General features: G+C 38.0%; 2 protein-coding genes and 2 non-coding genes across 5 annotated transcripts; 2 read left to right on the top strand and 2 right to left on the bottom strand.

The window, feature by feature from the left end:
• Positions 1 to 8,214: 8,214 nt before the first annotated feature.
• Positions 8,215 to 11,240, bottom strand: LOC124200325. The gene is made up of 5 exons (XM_046596527.1): positions 11,106 to 11,240; positions 10,187 to 11,013; positions 9,852 to 10,109; positions 8,522 to 9,160; positions 8,215 to 8,433 (listed from the first exon to the last, which is right to left on the bottom strand). Exons 2-5 carry the CDS (start codon positions 10,912 to 10,914, stop codon positions 8,388 to 8,390), a joined length of 1,671 nt encoding a protein of 556 aa, XP_046452483.1. The 5' UTR covers positions 10,915 to 11,013; positions 11,106 to 11,240; the 3' UTR covers positions 8,215 to 8,387.
• Positions 11,241 to 12,636: 1,396 nt separating this feature from the next.
• LOC124200317 (putative gustatory receptor 28b) lies at positions 12,637 to 16,412 on the top strand. Of its 2 annotated transcripts, XM_046596516.1 has the most exons (12): positions 12,637 to 12,777; positions 12,963 to 13,010; positions 13,069 to 13,125; positions 13,294 to 13,375; positions 13,435 to 13,481; positions 13,546 to 13,604; positions 13,773 to 15,208; positions 15,269 to 15,504; positions 15,583 to 15,859; positions 15,926 to 16,000; positions 16,119 to 16,208; positions 16,279 to 16,412. In XM_046596516.1, exons 7-12 carry the CDS (start codon positions 14,756 to 14,758, stop codon positions 16,324 to 16,326), a joined length of 1,179 nt encoding a protein of 392 aa, XP_046452472.1. In that variant the 5' UTR covers positions 12,637 to 12,777; positions 12,963 to 13,010; positions 13,069 to 13,125; positions 13,294 to 13,375; positions 13,435 to 13,481; positions 13,546 to 13,604; positions 13,773 to 14,755; the 3' UTR covers positions 16,327 to 16,412. The 2 variants fall into 2 exon arrangements, with proteins under 2 accessions (XP_046452472.1, XP_046452471.1); XM_046596515.1 differs by lacking the exon at positions 13,435 to 13,481.
• On the top strand, positions 13,637 to 13,711 carry LOC124201228. Its single transcript, XR_006877558.1, has one exon. It is a non-coding gene; the product is annotated as a small nucleolar RNA SNORD36 (small nucleolar RNA).
• A 240-nt stretch (positions 16,413 to 16,652) lies between the features above and the next one.
• On the bottom strand, positions 16,653 to 16,724 carry Trnam-cau. The gene has a single exon. It is a non-coding gene; the product is annotated as a tRNA-Met (tRNA).
• Positions 16,725 to 17,520: the final 796 nt, after the last annotated feature.

The raw sequence follows: 17,520 nt of genomic DNA, 5'->3' as shown, positions 1-17,520 counted from the left end.
TTACTTTTCAACTGTATTTGGTTCAGCGGCTCTAAATTAATATTAGCAGTTAAAATTATGAAAATTTAAAGTCCTTGTCGTCCTCATCTATCCCGTGGACAGATAATTTGGACATCTCACAGACGTCATGTTACGTCTGTCTGTTAAGCGTCTGATTTCTAGTACAAATGGATGTCCGTGATCGTATGAGAAACGTACATCTATAGTACATCTATACAAAGATAGCATAAGGCCGTAGTAAATTGATTATCCATGTGATATCCAATTTAGGTTGTAGCTAGATAAGATTTGATTTAGACATTAAGACATCTATATGATAGATGATGAATGTGAGTGTGCTACCAGGGTCAGATTAGAATGCGGGAGACCCGAGTTTTATATCCGGACGACCCACATATTTTTTTCTGATCTTCACCCTCCCATCAAAACCCTTGGAATAGGGGGTAATCGGAGGATATTCGAACCCCTATTCTAGAACAGACATGCTACTAATCGAATACCCTCCTCTGCTTCTATAAGTAGGAAAAATCAAAACGCTACTAGTTCGAATACCCCTCGAATACCTCCAAAAGAATGAGTCACTCTTAGTTTTCAGGGGATATTCTAACCCTCTACGACGGATATTCCATCTTCGAATACCCTTGCTTAGAACAGGTCTAGAATAGGTTCTTCCCTATTCCGAAGCATGGAATACCCATAGAAGAATAACTCTATGTTAATTCGATTACCTTTTGAATCACCCAGTATTCGAAGACTCGAATACCTTACCCCGTATTTGAATAGAATACCTGGGTGGACGAATGTTTCATTTGCACACCGACGTAGGTGTATCAAGTTGCCGCCCACACTCTCAATGTTGTTTTTGGGTACTCGGAGACCACCAGTTATAAACGTACTTGAATTTGAGTGCGAAACATTTCCTTGGTTGTAAGAGAAAACTTTCAATCTCGAAAAATTTCCAAGTCCCAACTGCAAAAGTCTGATAACCAAACCATAGAAAAATTTTCAGATTGAAAATTTGTTCATAGTTGGACCGTTCCCTTCTTCTGAGTTAAGGTTTCCCTTACTTCAACAAGTTAAATTATTATTAGGGAACGGTCCAACTGAAATTCTCTTAAACAGCCTGACTTCACAATTGTAAAGGGACCGGAATGAGAAATTTAGTTGGACCGTTCCCTTCTTCTGAGTCTTTTCAATTTGATTTGATGACAAAGGTTTTGGACCGTTCCCATTGATTAGCTATAAAACACACATTTTCCACAAATACAACACGGCAGTGTCCCATCTCCTTATCTCTGATAGAAATATGATGTAGTTTCTTACCTCTTGATTGTATTGAACTGATTCAAATTCTTCTTGTTCATCGATCACAGTTGAAGATGTTAAGGATTCATCGCTGGTTGAATTGACAGGATTATTCTCCTTTTTTCTTTGAACGACATCTACAATTGCAGCGAATTCATATAAGCTATATTCCTTAAACGCCACTCCACGGTGGGAGTAATGGATATGTTGTGGAACAGCAATTTTTCCCGTGGCACTAGAATATATTTGAGCGGTTGAGTGGATATCGAGGGTTTCTGATGGATCGTCATCATCTTCTATGTTCAACACTTGTGGGTCAACGTCTTCATCGTAAAGATCTTGTTGATGAGTATTTCTAGGGAAAAAATCATCTTCCAAATCATCTTCCTCAAATTCATCACCAGGTAGAGAGGAGAAGTCCTCATCCTCATATCCCTCGATCGATTTCTGATACTCTGGGTGTTCAACGGCATATTTTATTGCTTCGACAACAAATACCTTAAAAATGAAATATGAGATAGATCAAAGTCAATATTTTGTAACTATTATTAAGGTAACGTCAGGTAACGTATCTATATATACCTTAAAAAATGTGCACGAAGAAAATTCTCCCGGGCCTCCCAATATAGCTAACGCAGCGAAAGCAGATGATATTTCAATTGTACTGCTAATTTTGTTAGTTACTCGATTCAAGATATGCATGGCCGTCCTTTTTTCGGTCCCGGTGTCTTCAGCTACAGATGGATAGTTCTCCACAGTGCGGCGTGCTTGTTGTATTAAACTTATGCTGTGAGTTATTTCCGTCGTAGGCTTTGTAACGTATTTTAGCAAGTAACATAGCGTGCTTTTAGCCTGTTCGACACTCCCCAGAACACCAGCATTGGTATTACATCCAAGCATACCCGTGATGACTTCGTTGAACTCGACGATAAGGCCATTACGTTTAGGTAATACCTTGTTAATGACGTCTTTGTTTTCTTGACTCAAATTTTCATATTGTTCCAGCAGATGCACAGGTAATCTTAAAACTTCTCTTGCATCCATGTCTGTAATGGACAGTTCAATTGGGGGTATTAGACTTCGCTTGTATTCCCACATGATGAGTCTTTTATCTCGCAAGGGAATAGGCAATCTTGAAATGTTTCTCATAGAGAGAGAATCAATATGCTGTGCTGTTAATCCAGGTAGAATTCTGTATGTACGAACACCTTTGCCATCTTGAAATGGTTCGATTTGACAGCAGGACGTTTCGGACACTATGGGCTGTGGGCGACGCATCCGACAACTTTTTTTCCCTTGTTTTCCTGCCTTGCACGTTTGGGAATGGCCATGAATATTGCAACCAATCACAGTCTTCTGAACATCTTCGTAAAATTCGTCTGGTTGTCTGATAGGGTGACGAGTTGTTGATAGTGCAGGTCTCGGAGGTACAATGCCTTCAGCTTTATGCAGAAGATGCTCGACGTGAAATTCAGCTTCCACTTCACATTTAACGATGCTGTCTAAAGCTTTTGCAACGGCAGTTGATAGCGCTTCGTAAGATGCCGCACACTGTAAGAGATGAGCTGGTATTCCGCCCCAATATACAACATGCAAATGCAAAGATCCTCTCGCTTGTTCCTCAACGCATCCAAAGGAAGCGACCGGCACGCCAAAAACTCCTGGCCGTCTATTTGGCAGCGGCTCCGTTCTTTTTGTGGAGTGGTCAGTCGGTGTAGCAAGCAAAATGGCAAATACAGCTTCCGTCAGAATTCGAAAAATTTCCGCTGCAGCCAGAGATCCTTTAGCTAAAAGAGCTCTTAGATGATGTGGAGATATTTTGATTCCATGAAATTCACTTTTTTTATCACGAATTGCTTCAGCGAAACCGGTACCATCGGCTGGAAAAGAATCATTTCCTGTTTGTGAGAGAGTCAATCGTAGGTTAAGAACACCATTAATGTCATCGGGAGCGTAAGTTAGAAAAACGCTGGGCAGTCCATACATGTAGCACATCGCGATTAAATTCGAAATAGATGCTCCTCGGTGCGCATTAGTGAACGGGATCCTAGAAGTGCATGATTTAATATGTGGACTGAGCTTTTCAAGCAGTTTAATGGATGATTTTGCTTTGGGATTGCGAGCTGCTTCTTCAAGTTCCGTCAGAAAATTGGGGTCGCTCATCCACTGTGCAAACGTTTCAAATGAAACCGGGTTACATTTAACCCTGGCAGCAATAACTCGAGTAGCCGCGTGCCGTTGAAATTGGTCGAAAAGTAAGAAAATGAGACGTTCGCAATCCGCAAACCGCCCTGAGAATTGAAACATCATGTGCCTAATGCGTTTTTCTTTTACTGATCCAGATTTTTCAAGTCCGCGTCCAAGCAGAAAAAGAAAAGGAAATGATGCATACAATAGCATGTCATTGGACTCAAATTCATTAAACGGTTTTTTCTCTCTTTCGACATGTATCTAAAATAAATAAATAAATAAGGAAATATTAGTAACCCATAAAAGTCTTTCCGAATGAAATATAAACCTTTCAACATACCTGGTTGGTAGTTTGCTCTGGAAGTTCAGTTGCGTCCGTCAAATTTGCTGCTGGCCCTTCAAATGTAGATAGTAATCCACGGATAGCTGTACGAACTGAATCACTCTTGTCAACAGTGAGTGGTATACTCCTCGTGAGGAAAGAGGAAGGCAGAGTCTGATCTAAAGATGAGTCACAAATATGATTAACTTCTTCAGCTGGAACATCTGTTGCCCCTTCCGGAGTGAGTAGACGATCTATTCTTATATCAGTTTCGTTGTCAACGAGTGTAACATTTTTCATCAAATCCGACGAAATTAAATTCAAGGCATCGTGCATGGCATTTGTTTCCACTACGTTAACATTTCGATACAATGGATTCAAGTGTTTCAATGCATGTAGCCATTGATAAACCACTTCAACTCTGACACGAAGTTCTCTTACATCTGGGAAACGACTCGGGACGAGTGCTTCGAATTGAAGACGTGTTCCGACGAATACAACTGAGATGAATTCTGAAAGATTTTCGATTCTAGGATAATCTTCCATCTCTTCTGAATTCATTCTCTGTAATTCCGTTAACTTTGTGGGACCATCAGGTTGTGGGAATGTAATAACGTGTCCTCTCTTTGCCGATTGGCGTTCTGATAGCTTATTTCCAATAAGCTTGACGATGGAAACGTACAGCCGGCTTTGCGCGATGAGTAGTTCTTCGATAAGAGTTAATGTTGGTAGGCCGATACGTTCTGGATTACCAAAATCTATCCCTGACGCAATAGAATAATTGGGAACAATTGGTGTGGGACGACAAATTTGTTGGCAACACGATCCGCATAACGTGGCAAAATTGTTTTTCACCAGTTCAGGGTGAAGATGGTAATATTTGCCATCAACCTAAAAACAGAAGAGACAATTACTATTTTGATAAAAACCTTATTCATTAGATTTACTTTTACTTCCCGGATAAAACACCTTTTATTTAAATTTACTATACTATTACTTCAGAATTGAATACTTTCCTGATAGACACTTATTGCGTTTTGATATGGCTGATGAATTTGTTTATAGGACATAATCTGGTTGTCACTTAGTTTCAGCACATCTAATGTATCAATATTCAGCTCTTCATAATGGACATTGCCCATTTGATAGGCACGGACTCCACAGCTTGCACAACCTTGCAGCTCGCAGTTCTTGTCAAACGCCGCCTGGAACTGGTCAACAATAACGCCGAGGTCACTTGGCTTCAGGTTGGATTCAATTTCTTCTTTTAGGCACTGGACGGTCTGTTCTTCGACTTCAGCAGATGTATGAGAATGAAGCAGGTTTACTTTGGCAAATCGACTTTGGCCTGAATTTACTGCCATAGTAAGAAGTGCAATACTGGGATCTCGTTCAAAATGCTTGAGCTGTTGAAAAGATGGAGTTCCTTTTGAATGTAAAGTAAAAGAATTTGAAAGACTTGGCCTGGATGCATTTTGATTAAACTTCAAAGATGGAACAGATGAATCTGCATAATGTAGGACCTCGACTTCAAACATGTCAGGAATCTAAATACAACATTTGAAATTATTCCCAGTTGTAATTGGGTTGTCCACTCTCCTTGCCAAGGATGTTCTTGAACTTAATTACCTCAACTTCAACATCGACAAATCCATCAGGTGTAGGACTATCGTCAATTGGTTGATCCACAATATCTTTCGTTTCAGAAGAACCTTCCTAAATGGAGAGGAATACCAATTGCTTGTAAAAACAATGTAATCAAAAGTTCTTGAATATCACTAAGGTTGGTCAGAAAAAACCTGTTGGCTACCTTTCCATGTTAAGATTACTTTTTTTCTATTAAACTAATTACCTGAATCTGTAGTGCGGAAGAATTTTGTTGTTGTTTAAGCTGCTGATGTTCTTTATTCCGCTTTTTATGCTTTGGACTTGTAAAACACCCTTTTGATTTTGGTGGCATCTTTCACAAAAAGCTAATGACTAAATCCGCATGAAATAAAATAAAATTTAGTATTACCAAATGAATCAAAACTCAACTAAGAGCTGAGATAGATTACTGTAAGTTTACACAAAAAGTTTGAAGATAATCGATGCAGTAGTTTAGATTTCTATAAATTTATTCTGATTCTGAACAAGACATCAACAGACTGTCAACAGACAACCTAATGGATTTTGTGGCTCAGAACAGCGTACACTCCCCCACATCCCCCCCCCCTCCTACACACACACACACACACACACACACACACCCGCATTTACTTTAATGCCTTCTGGTAGTACAAGTACTACCCTCAGGGATAATTTCTCTTTTGTAGTGTTCTAAGACGCGCGGCTTCAAGCCACTGTTGGCAGCAGGACAAATCAAGCGAAGAATCTGTGATAATTATAAATGTAAAATAAAGGGAAATGGCAAAAATGTATACAACTGCAACTTCAGTTACCTTAATCAATGGTTCCTGCTTACATATGAAATCTTCAATGTATGAACAAACTTTGTCAGTATCAATTCCATTCAAAAGGTCTTGCTCCACTTGAAGGGCCTCTTGGAATGCTTCTGAAATAGTGATTTCTTTAATCAATTCAGCGACAGATGTATCTGGAAAAAATTTTATGCGTAATACAGCTTAAATAATGGCCAGGAAAAATACAACAAAGAATTTACGTAGCGCTAACGACTGTTTGGTGGCTTGCATCTGCGGCAGTTTTGCTACAAACTGCTTCAACTCGCTGACAGTTTTTGCTTCGTGTCGTTCTTCATACTGAGCTGAAATAGCTTTAGCTTTGCGACTGAGTGCAGTACCCACGGCTGAAAAGTTCTTGTCCCTGCGAAAATAAATAACTTTAAAACTGTCGGAAGCAAAATTTGTCTGATTCAAAATTTCACCTCAAATCAGCGTAAAGCTCTTAGGCCGAGTTTAGAACAACAGATTTAACAGAGCTATCATCAGAGCGAGCTGACTGGCCCGCATGTGATGAGGCTTGAAAATTTTCTCCTGGAAGCTTGACTGTATCTAAATAACAATGAAACCACAAAATGCAAGTAAAATAATTGTTTTACTCAATACTTTCTTACTATGTTTTATTCCATAGAATTCGTCGATAAGACCCTCATAGGTCAACTGAGTGACAACAGGAGTTATCAAATCTACAGTCCTATCAATGATCATGAGAGTGTCGAACAACAGAGACATGGGGGGATCACAGTCTACCCCAATATCACGTCGCATTCGAGTCATCAATTCGAATAAGTTACGGGCATGGCGCCCCTTACCCACAACGTTGGGGAAAATGCCATATAAACTTTGGAGGGACATTAACCCATGAGCCATTTGGTGTAAGGAGCTGATTTCATTGTCAACATATAAATCCTGAGAATAAATTTGAAGAAGTTGATGACAAGCAATCCCTTTCAAAGTTTGGCTCATAAATAAATACCTTGAAAACTTATCGAGTTCCATTGAAATGACATCACTATCTAGTGGGAAAAAATCAACAGGCAGTTCATCAATAGAAGTAAGAGTTCCATACACTCCTTTGTCCTAAATGAAGTAATAATTATGTCAACAATTTCTTCTTCGCTGATTTAAGTAACTTTAACCAACCTTGAGCCGCTGTTCACATACTGCACTTTGTCGGGAGACAAAAATTAACTGATATTCCTTACTAGCAGAATGTCCTTGGCTTTCTTCGCTGAAATGTAAATCAACTTATTGTTGACTATTTAAAGTTAAAATATGTAGATTATTCATACCTGTGCAAGTTATCGGCAATAAAATCCATCAGCTCAACTTCAGGTCTTGTGATGAACAGTATATTTTTAACAGATATGGAGGGCAAGCGCCCAGGTTTTAACTGGAACATTTTTACAACATCTAGTTCCTTAAGAAAACTGTATTCTACCACCAAACCAATGGGGCCAGTGAGTTGTTCATCCCAAAATATTGCCTAGCAAAATTGATGAATTTACGTACATTTCTTAAATGGAATAGCACACACCAAAATACCTTTGTTCCACTGAACTTCTCTAAAAGAGAAACAATATCCTGTAACAATAACAAAACTGTTGACGAAATTTATTTTTACTGAACAAGACATCAACAGACTGTCAACAGACAACCTAATGGATTTTGTGGTTGTCCTAAGTCACAAAAAGCTAATGACTAAATCCGCATAAAAATTAATAAAATTTAGTATTACCAAATGAATCGAAACTTACCTAAGCGCTGAGATAAATTACTGTAAGTGTACACAAAAAGTTTGAAGAAAATCGATGCAGTAGTTTAGTTTTCTATAAATTTATTCTGATTCTGAATTAAAGGTTCTGGAAGCCTGGCCCAGAACAGCGTACCTCCCCCACACCCCCCCCCCCTCCACACACACACACCCGCATTTACTTTAATGCCTTCTGGTAGTACAAGTACTACCCTCAGGGATAAAATAGCCTGAAGATCCGCAGTTGACTCACGCTGGTCGACAGAGAACTGGAAAACAGAAATCGTCTCAATTATTTTTCCTTCAGCTATTCCAGCGGTAACATCATTTTCTGGAAGCCTCGACGTTGGCACAGCGTTCATCTCCCCCTCTTAACCTTGTGGGATGTAATGCTATTTATTTTCCTAGTAGGGTCGTATGTCAAACAAAGTAAAGACACAACAAATGTTAAATAGCACACAATGTATGACAACTCAATTAAAATAGAGTTACAGTTCCAGCAGAGAGCTAAACAGATCTTCGACATCCGGTGGGACAGTGTTGGCCACTTGACAACAATTCTTCAACGTTTCGACTTCGTACATTGTGGCCAACTCCAGAAGCTGCTTGTAATCGGTGTCTTTACTTTTACTGGCAAAAGTGTCCAAGGAACCAGTGAGGAATTTAAAGAAAAGTATCACAATATTGACGTCGAATTCCTCCAACGAACCATTGTCACCTGTGTAGAGGAACCGCAAGAAATGTCTCACAGTATCGACATCGAATTCCGCTCCAAATGTGACGATAGATTTCCCCGTGTTGCTGATCTTGTTTAACAAGATATTCAGAACAGGACTCCGAGCGGATAGGATTACTCGATGGGCTTCCATTAATTTGAAAGTTCCGACAAATATTTCGACATCAGTCCACTTTTGGTTTGTTGCGGCGACCCATAAATCCTTCAACCATCCATCGTCCATCATCTCGTAGTTATAGTTGCTGATCGTGCAGACCGTTTTGATGTCGAAGTTGAATTGATGGTAGATATCGCGATATCCAATAATATCCTCTTCCAATTTAACGGTGAAACGTTGAAGTAATTTTGCGTTGTTTTGCAATTTTTTCGATTCCATTTTCAACCATTGGTTGTACCACAGACTAAGAGGGTAAAGACTACGAACGGCTATAAACCCCTTGAAGCGATGCGCGTCCTATGCCGTATGGTGGCGCGTCGAGCACGCTCTACCAAAGCCATTATTTTTCCTTTTTCCCTACTGATATGAGTCTTCACACACCGTAAATTTGTAAGTGAACCATTAACATTTCAATAGTGAATTTTTGTGTACATATAGCTTAGATATCCCCCATGTTGTGTGAATTTTTTTAAATTTATATGTGATCTCTAGACACAATCTAAAAATTCATTTATTAAACCCCCTTTTTGCCCATTTTCAGGCCCAAGAAACAGCGTTTCACGATTTTCAGGCCCATTTCAGAAAATCTTGAAACGCTGTTTCCTGGGCCTGAAAATGGGCAAAAAGGGGGTTTAATAAATGAATTTTTAGATTGTGTCTAGAGATCACATATAAATTTAAAAAAATTCACACAACATGGGGGATATCTAAGCTATATGTACACAAAAATTCACTATTGAAATGTTAATGGTTCACTTACAAATTTACGGTGTGTGAAGACTCATATCAGTAGGGAAAAAGGAAAAATAATGGCTTTGGTAGAGCGTGCTCGACGCGCCACCATACGGCATAGGACGAGCATCGCTTCAAGCATTCCTCTTAGCCCTATCCCCGATCGTAGTCTTTACCCTCTTAGTCTGTGGTTGTACGAAGTAAATGGCCAATTGCAATAAATATCCTCAACTTGCAATCCGCATAATGTTTGATGCTTGGCGCATGTGAAATGTATAAAAGGTTTACTAATACGGACTTCACCGAAATCCCCAGTGATGTAAGCGAAAAACATGTCTTCCTTTTGATATTTCATCATACATTTTGATTGTCCATGTTCATTTCCAGCAAACCGCAAAGAGCATCTAAAAGTGGTCGTCGTTAAATCAACAAAAATTTCCGTGTCTTTTTCTGGCCTAAACAGGGAAAATAAAAAAAATCTAAATTAATGGAACTAAGTTAAATCCTCCTAAAGGTAATAATGGAATATTACGTGACTTGGGAAGAAGGTATTTCCGCTTCCCTATTTATTAAACACTTCATGAAGTCCACCATTCGTTTTGTCTCAATTTTCTCAAGTGCAACTTGGCATAAACTGGTCAGAGTTGTTAGTCTGTACTTTTCAGCCAACATGAGCAGTTGTTTGTCTGCAATTGATGACATTGGTTCACCCGTGTAGATGAAGTGCAAGAAATTCTCCACAGTTGAAGGTTCCACTCCAACAATTCGGATCTGATGACGACCTTTATTCACTGGTTGTTCTTTCGTGAATTCGGCCGCAAACACGGGACTGCGGGCAGCAAGAATGGATTTGTTCGCCAATAATTTCTTGCCTTTCACGATGAATTCAACGTCCGCTAAATTTGGATTGTCCTTGGCAGCCCATAATTGATCCTTGCCGAGACGATCAGACCGTTGATAGGAATAGCCGGAAACGCTTCCTACGATGCAAATTCGAAACACAAATGTCCGCTGTCCGGTGGCCATTTTGTCAAGATTAATTTCGAATAGCTGCAGATTTCCGTCATTGCCAATTTCATCTTCTCTCTTCATTTTCGTCATCGTTGCTGGACTGGTGTCAGCATCTTCGATTCCGTACGTGACGTCTGCTACTCTCATTCCTAGCCTACTGAGATCAGCAACTAAAAATAATAACATCGGCGAATCTGCGTATCTCTTCATTCCTACTCGGAAGACTCGTTCGCCCTGAAACAAAATCATTTTCGAGGCAATTGTTTTCGGTCTTCTTCGACAATATTCATAATCCAGCGGTACGGGACGATCATCTGGGCAGAGTTAGCCATGATAACGTATTTCACACTGGCGAGTGGCGATTTTAGCAGACAAAAATTTTGTTAATTATAGCTATAATCAAAATTAATCAATAAAAAAACAAACATTAGTCGACTCACCACCAGATGAAAGTTTAATAAAAAACGGTCAAACACTTGAAAAATACTAATAATTTGAAATAAAGTTGTAAAGTTGTACAGCACTGATGAGACGAAGGTCGAAGACCCACAACCACCAGTCCACCACAGTGCACAACCACTTGTGAGCAAACCTAAAAAATTAGTGCTGGCGATTATTCATGCGAAATATCGATATATCTGACTCGGCGATATATCTGGCCTAACATCGGAAGATATCGAATATCGATATTTTGTGATATTTGTTAATTTCGTATTTAATCAAAATGGCAACGTGTGCTTTGCCGCCGAACTTTCTTAGCCTTATATATTTCTGCCATTTTATATTTTTGTCACCTGACACAGTTTGTTTTTCATTCCTTAGCCAAATTTGACGAAAATACAATTCCTACAAGGCTACATACCTATTACCTGAATGTATTTTTAATTAGCATTTTTTGTATCATGGCAATGTTGCATATCGAAAATATCAATATATCAGAAAACACCGATTTTTTTAATGATATATCGAAAAACGATATTCGATATAAATCGCCAGCACTATAAAAAATCTGAACAGCAGAAGTTTATCCTCGACGTTCTCAAATCGTTTCATACGCGTTACATCCTCGCCCCGCCCCCTTAACCTTGCAGGGGAAAATGTTTAATTTATTTTCCTAGTATGGACCGTATGGACTATATCAAGAACAGGTAATGACGACCTAATTCTGTATAAGTTGTTAACGAGTGCTTCAAATTCAAATATTTCGTTCCATCCAAACGACATGTTCCAAACGACAACTTTTTACTGGTTTTACTTATACGAAAGTAGTTATCTCTCGGTATAGCTTCGGGACTTCCGCATCAAATTTAAACTGATATTCAGAATCAACATTGGAGAGAAAAAAATAAAACAAATTGATGAAAGAAACCGACAGCTTCATTGCACGCATATATAATATGCTTTTAGTATTATGCCAATACGCTTTGTCGATTTCACTTGAACATAAGATGGTGAGATTGCGGCCACCACAATTATACTCCACAACTAACTCGACCGCCACTATCACGCATGCGAAAATGAAATACTCCTACCCGTTACACCCGAATTGCCTCGCATCCGCTTAGTATATATCCGGCAGGATGGATGAACGTACTAAACGCTATGCATTCCAGCAATGGAAACATCCATTGGATTTCCCAGTGATGGAACAGAACTTTTCTTTTGCTCAAAAGATATTCCAAACGTCGCTCATCATCTTCGGAAAGTTATTAAACGGTACTGCTGTGCTCTTCGTTGTGAGTTTCTCTCGACAGTTGAGTGAAGAGTCACTATGACATTGATAAGCACTACCTATTTTACGTAATTTAAGGAACTTTCAAAAAGCCAAATACTTTTACTACAGTTCCGCATGGAAGTTTTCGTTGTAGTTGCATGACTTTCCACGTTTCGTTTCCACATTTTAGAAACCCTACACGCCCCTCGGACTCGGCGGACGAAGCAGAAGACGGGCACACCGCACACGGCACACCGCACACGGCACAAGTCCATGAAAAAAGACTTGTTCGTGGTGGCACAGACTGTTGGTAGCGTCGTAGCGTGAGGCATCGACGTTCTACATAGAAAAGATGGCATTTGACTCTTTTGCTACGGCTCCACGTGATTGAAATTATGGTAATGTTTTAACTTGAATTGATTCCATTTATCTGTTTCTGTGGTAGTGTCGTGATGCTTTATTATACGCTATACTGAACAACCTTGTTGATCTATTTGTCTACTGAACACTAAACAATTAAAACGCTTACTAATGTTTCCTCTTGGTCTAGAAATGGTTAAATTTTTTTTTCAATATTTCACAGATGCTTTTATACACAAAGTGATCAACAATGAATTGAAGTCCTAAATTTGTAAGTTTTAATATTAATTTCATCCACATACTTTATTTAATTGCCCATTCTTTTCTAGGTAAGGTCTCATCCCAGACATGAGTTAACAATGTGGTTTTGGGCTTTTGGCTACCAGGTAAAATAATTCTTTATGTTAACTAATTATTACGCTTCCTTGTGATGAACAAATTATTGGCAGATCATTATGTTTACCATGAGCTTTTTAATATTTTATCCCACAAATCAATATTCTTTTATGTTACCGTTGATTTTGTGCTAACATTTTCCATATTTACTATCCTAGGTAACTTTTGGACTAGGTCGGGTCTCGGGTGGTCCAAGTTTGCTGTTCTAATGTAGTCTTGTCAGGCAATGTGAAGAAAAAGGTAATTGTTCATTTCTAACTTCAGTAATTTTAGATTAATGATGAATCAAAATTTGACAGATCACAATGTTGACCACCAATTTACGAGCTTTTTAATACTGACTCCTGTATTGAGATCTATTTATACTACACTTATTTATGAGATTAATAGTAAGATTTTTGACTATATAGGTGACTTCTATTGAGGGATTCCCTGACTGACCATAGCCATAGATGACATTATACATAAGGTGACTAACCTATTTCTTTACAATCCTTTTCTTGGTCAATGATGAACTTATATATGGCAGATCATGATGTTGACTATCAAATTACGAGCTTTTTAATACTGAATTTTCTTAAGTTAGTCTTGTTTTCTCCATTATAGATCTTTTGTTTACCATTTTGTTTATTTCTAGGTTGCTGGATTGGTGACACTGAATGTTGACAATTATGATTCAGTAAAATGAATGCCAAAATATTTCAACTGTTTGTCTTGGTTACTTCTAATAAAACCTTGTTGAGCTTCGCTGCTTCTATTTACTATTTCTTAACAATTTCAGTCTTGTCTAGTGCTTTTAAAGTTTAGTTGAACCCCTTATTTGTGGTACCAAGTTTCCATAGTTCTTTCTTTCATTGTGCAAAGGTTTCTTCAATGCTAAGATCGCCTACACATCTATTTTAAGACTTGCTGACAGTCTACTCTTGCAATTTTGGATATTTTCATTTGTATTGAATAATTTGATTGCTTCGTGAGTAGAGATCATCTTCACTTGTCGTTTCCGTGTTGGTTGATTATCATTGCGGCAAATTACGCTATTTCTTCCGGGGGCCATGATCTACTTTGGTTGTGGATAGTCTATTTAAATAAGAGCGATGCGAAGAATTCAGAAGAGCTACTGGTAAATGATAGTACAAATTAGGTGATTTGTTGCGTACTGTAAGTTCGAATGTAGAATTCAGATATTAATGAAATAGTGGGGGATTTTAAAATTTAAAAAAGAAATAAAGCACATTCGGCGTTAAAATCAAATAATCGCTTATCAAAGGGCAATATTTCGATTACCGGAAAAATAATTAATCAGCGATACCAAAAGTTTGGCAGCCAGCACGTATGAAGCTTTATTACTTATTTTAGACCGTTAGAAAAGAATGTAGAAACTATGATTATTCTATTACAAGTCAATCAAGTAACCTCTGGAACCCATTAGCAAATTAGACTCGTAGTATTCTGTTTTATGTAAACTGTAGATATTTCCATGGTTACACCTATAATACGGTATAAACACGTTAACACTCAATACAAGTGCTTCAATGTTCCTTTGACTATTGGCTCTATTGTCCGCATTTTCTGTTTAGTGCGAATATTGAATATAGGACATTCAGTTTCTTTAATTTCATCATGTCGGTATTCGAACAATTACGTCCGTTTGTCGGTCTCTGCCAGGCGTGCGGAATGATTCCTTACACGATAGAAAACAATTTAATTACAAACAAATTTTCAAGATTCACCTTCTCTTTGAAACATCGCACCACTTGGTGGTTCACATGTAATTTAGCTTTTCAATTCGTAAGTATTTGCCTCGCGAGCTACTTCTCAGAAAATGGACCGGACAATTTATCTACCGATCGAAGTCTACCCATCACCGTCAATGTTCTGTTTGCGGTAAACTCATCTGGAACATTTATTCAATTGTTATTGTCTCGCTGGATCGTGATGCGCTACCGTCGGCTGCGAGTTGTTGTCGAAGCCGTGCAAGAAGTCGAGAGGCTTTTGGGAGAGAAATTCCTGGCGCAGCACAAGAGTTCGCTTACGACACGATTTTTTATCGGCTTTATTATAATCCTCACAGTGGTTAGTTCATAAAATTAAACGTAAAAGTCTAATTAATTTTATTGCTATTGGTTGACGTAGACTACAGGCAGTACGATCGTGGTGATGCCTCTTGTGCCGTCCGTCTTACCAGAGAATCCGTCCGCAGTGTTGGTAGCAGTTATATTATTCCTGATGGCGCTAATGGCCATACTGATTGAATGCACACCTTTTTTTATACATCTGTGTTATTACATAATATCGCACTACATGAAAATGATTTTATTGCATTCTGAAACGGATCGTGCTGATGCTGAAGATCAACTACATTTGATCGGGTATGACATTTAATTTATAATTATACAATATTCTCCATTCGAAATAAAAGCATTTCAAGTTCTTTGTCCATATTAAAGGATGGAGAATTTAAAAATCTTGAGACGCAACGCACTGATATTTGACCACCTCTGTCATGCTTCATCAGAATTGAATCACATTTTCTCCGTTCCTGTCTTCATTTTACTGACAATGAAATTTGTCTCGGTCATCAGCACAGCCTTTTTCTCCATTTATTATTTTGTTCATAGAACCGATGTGTTGGAAAATTATAGTTTAATGTTTCCTTTCCTCTTCTTCACGGAAGGGGCTAAAATATTAGTTCTACTCTCTGCTGCAGACATGCCCGTTAATCAGGTATCCAGGCTCCGCCCATAACTAGTTTTAGAATGGAATATATAAAAAACAATTATTCTATTTCAGGTCCGTCTTCTTCGTGAACGATTAACTAGAATGTCACATTCCAGATTTTACCGGAGGTTGGCTGAAAAAATTGCGGTCCGTTTTATTATATATTTTTGCCTAATAGTCTTTAAAAGCTATATGTGTTGTACAGATATAAATTGCCATTTTTCACCGATGATGATGGATTCATATTCTAATGCAAAAAATTTAGGTGATGACTGTCTTGATGCAAATTGATAAAGGACGGGTCCGCTTGTCGGCTGCTGGGCTGTTCGACGTTGGGGTCCATCTCATTCCAGCAGTGAGTGCCTCATTTACCTAATAAAAAGTATTTAATTTAATTTATTTATTTTTATTTATTTTTACTGCAGTTGACAGGCGCTGTAGTGACTTATATGGTAATTCTTCTTCAAAATTAATCAACGCACTTATTTAACTATTTTGTTGGTAAAAACCGGGGTTTTTTGAGCGATTTAATAAACGTCTACCACAGACAATAGGCTACAATACACATTAATTTAAGCAACTTTGTTTTTTTTTCGCGACGGAAAACTAGCCGTCTTCAACACAACAGTTGCTTAAACAACAAATTATAGAAAACTGCATAATTTAACCCTTCTTCAACATACTGTCGAGAGGAGTGAAGTGATGACCAGTTGCTCAATCAATCAATCATTCACCACATATACTTACTAGACATTTCAAATCAACAGTAATAGAAGTTGTACTTTATTTAAATAAAAATTAGCAGAGCGTGGTTTCGATCCACGGACCTCTGGGTTATGGGCCCAGCACGCTTCCGCTGCGCCACTCTGCTTACATATTAAAACAGGCCAGATAACGTAATGTAATGATGCTTTGTTCGAACCTTTATTTGTTGCCCGACGATTTTGTAAAAAAACTGTCAACAATAGTTTACAAAAAAACAAACAAAACAAACATTAACAGCCCTTCTCCTAGAAAGAGATTGTTAAAAATTCGTTTCCAAATGAAAAAAAAAACTTGAAAAAAGCAACTGAATTTCTCTATAGCTTAACTTCTTTTGTAAATTTAAAAGGGAATCGCCCATCATTTTTAAGAAAGATAGTTTTTCGAATTTCAACCCCAAATTTATTTTTGGGGTCAATGTCATTTGGTTTCACATGAGTAGCGATTAGAGCTTGAGAAAATTAAATATAACAATTGACTATACAAACTGTTTACTTTATGTTGAAGATTATATAAACATATAAAGCAAACGCAGGCCTATTTATCAAGGACATATAAATGAGATAGGAGATTTAAAAAACAGCACATGAAAACGATAAAAAACTTATTTGAAATCCGCATATCCTTGAGAATGACAATTTAATTATCTGTCTGCTGTCTTTCAAGTAGAATCACAATTCTTGGAAGAAATATCTCTTGGGACATCATAAAAAACTCATACTTAATTAGAGGAATAATCTTGCAATATACTGACACTAAGATTTTAATGCATTATCGATCGTTATTAAGTGAGGTATATATACGTATACCAATTAATTTCTGGATTAGTATGCCTAAAAGTATCTGCGGGTAGCAGGATAATTTGAAATTTGAACTTATCGGACTATACGGAATTAGACGAGAAA

The sequence above is a fragment of the Daphnia pulex genome, chromosome 8, assembly GCF_021134715.1.
Source record: "Daphnia pulex isolate KAP4 chromosome 8, ASM2113471v1".
Classification (NCBI taxonomy): Eukaryota; Metazoa; Arthropoda; class Branchiopoda; order Diplostraca; family Daphniidae; genus Daphnia; species Daphnia pulex.
This window is presented reverse-complemented; position numbering and strand designations above follow the sequence as displayed.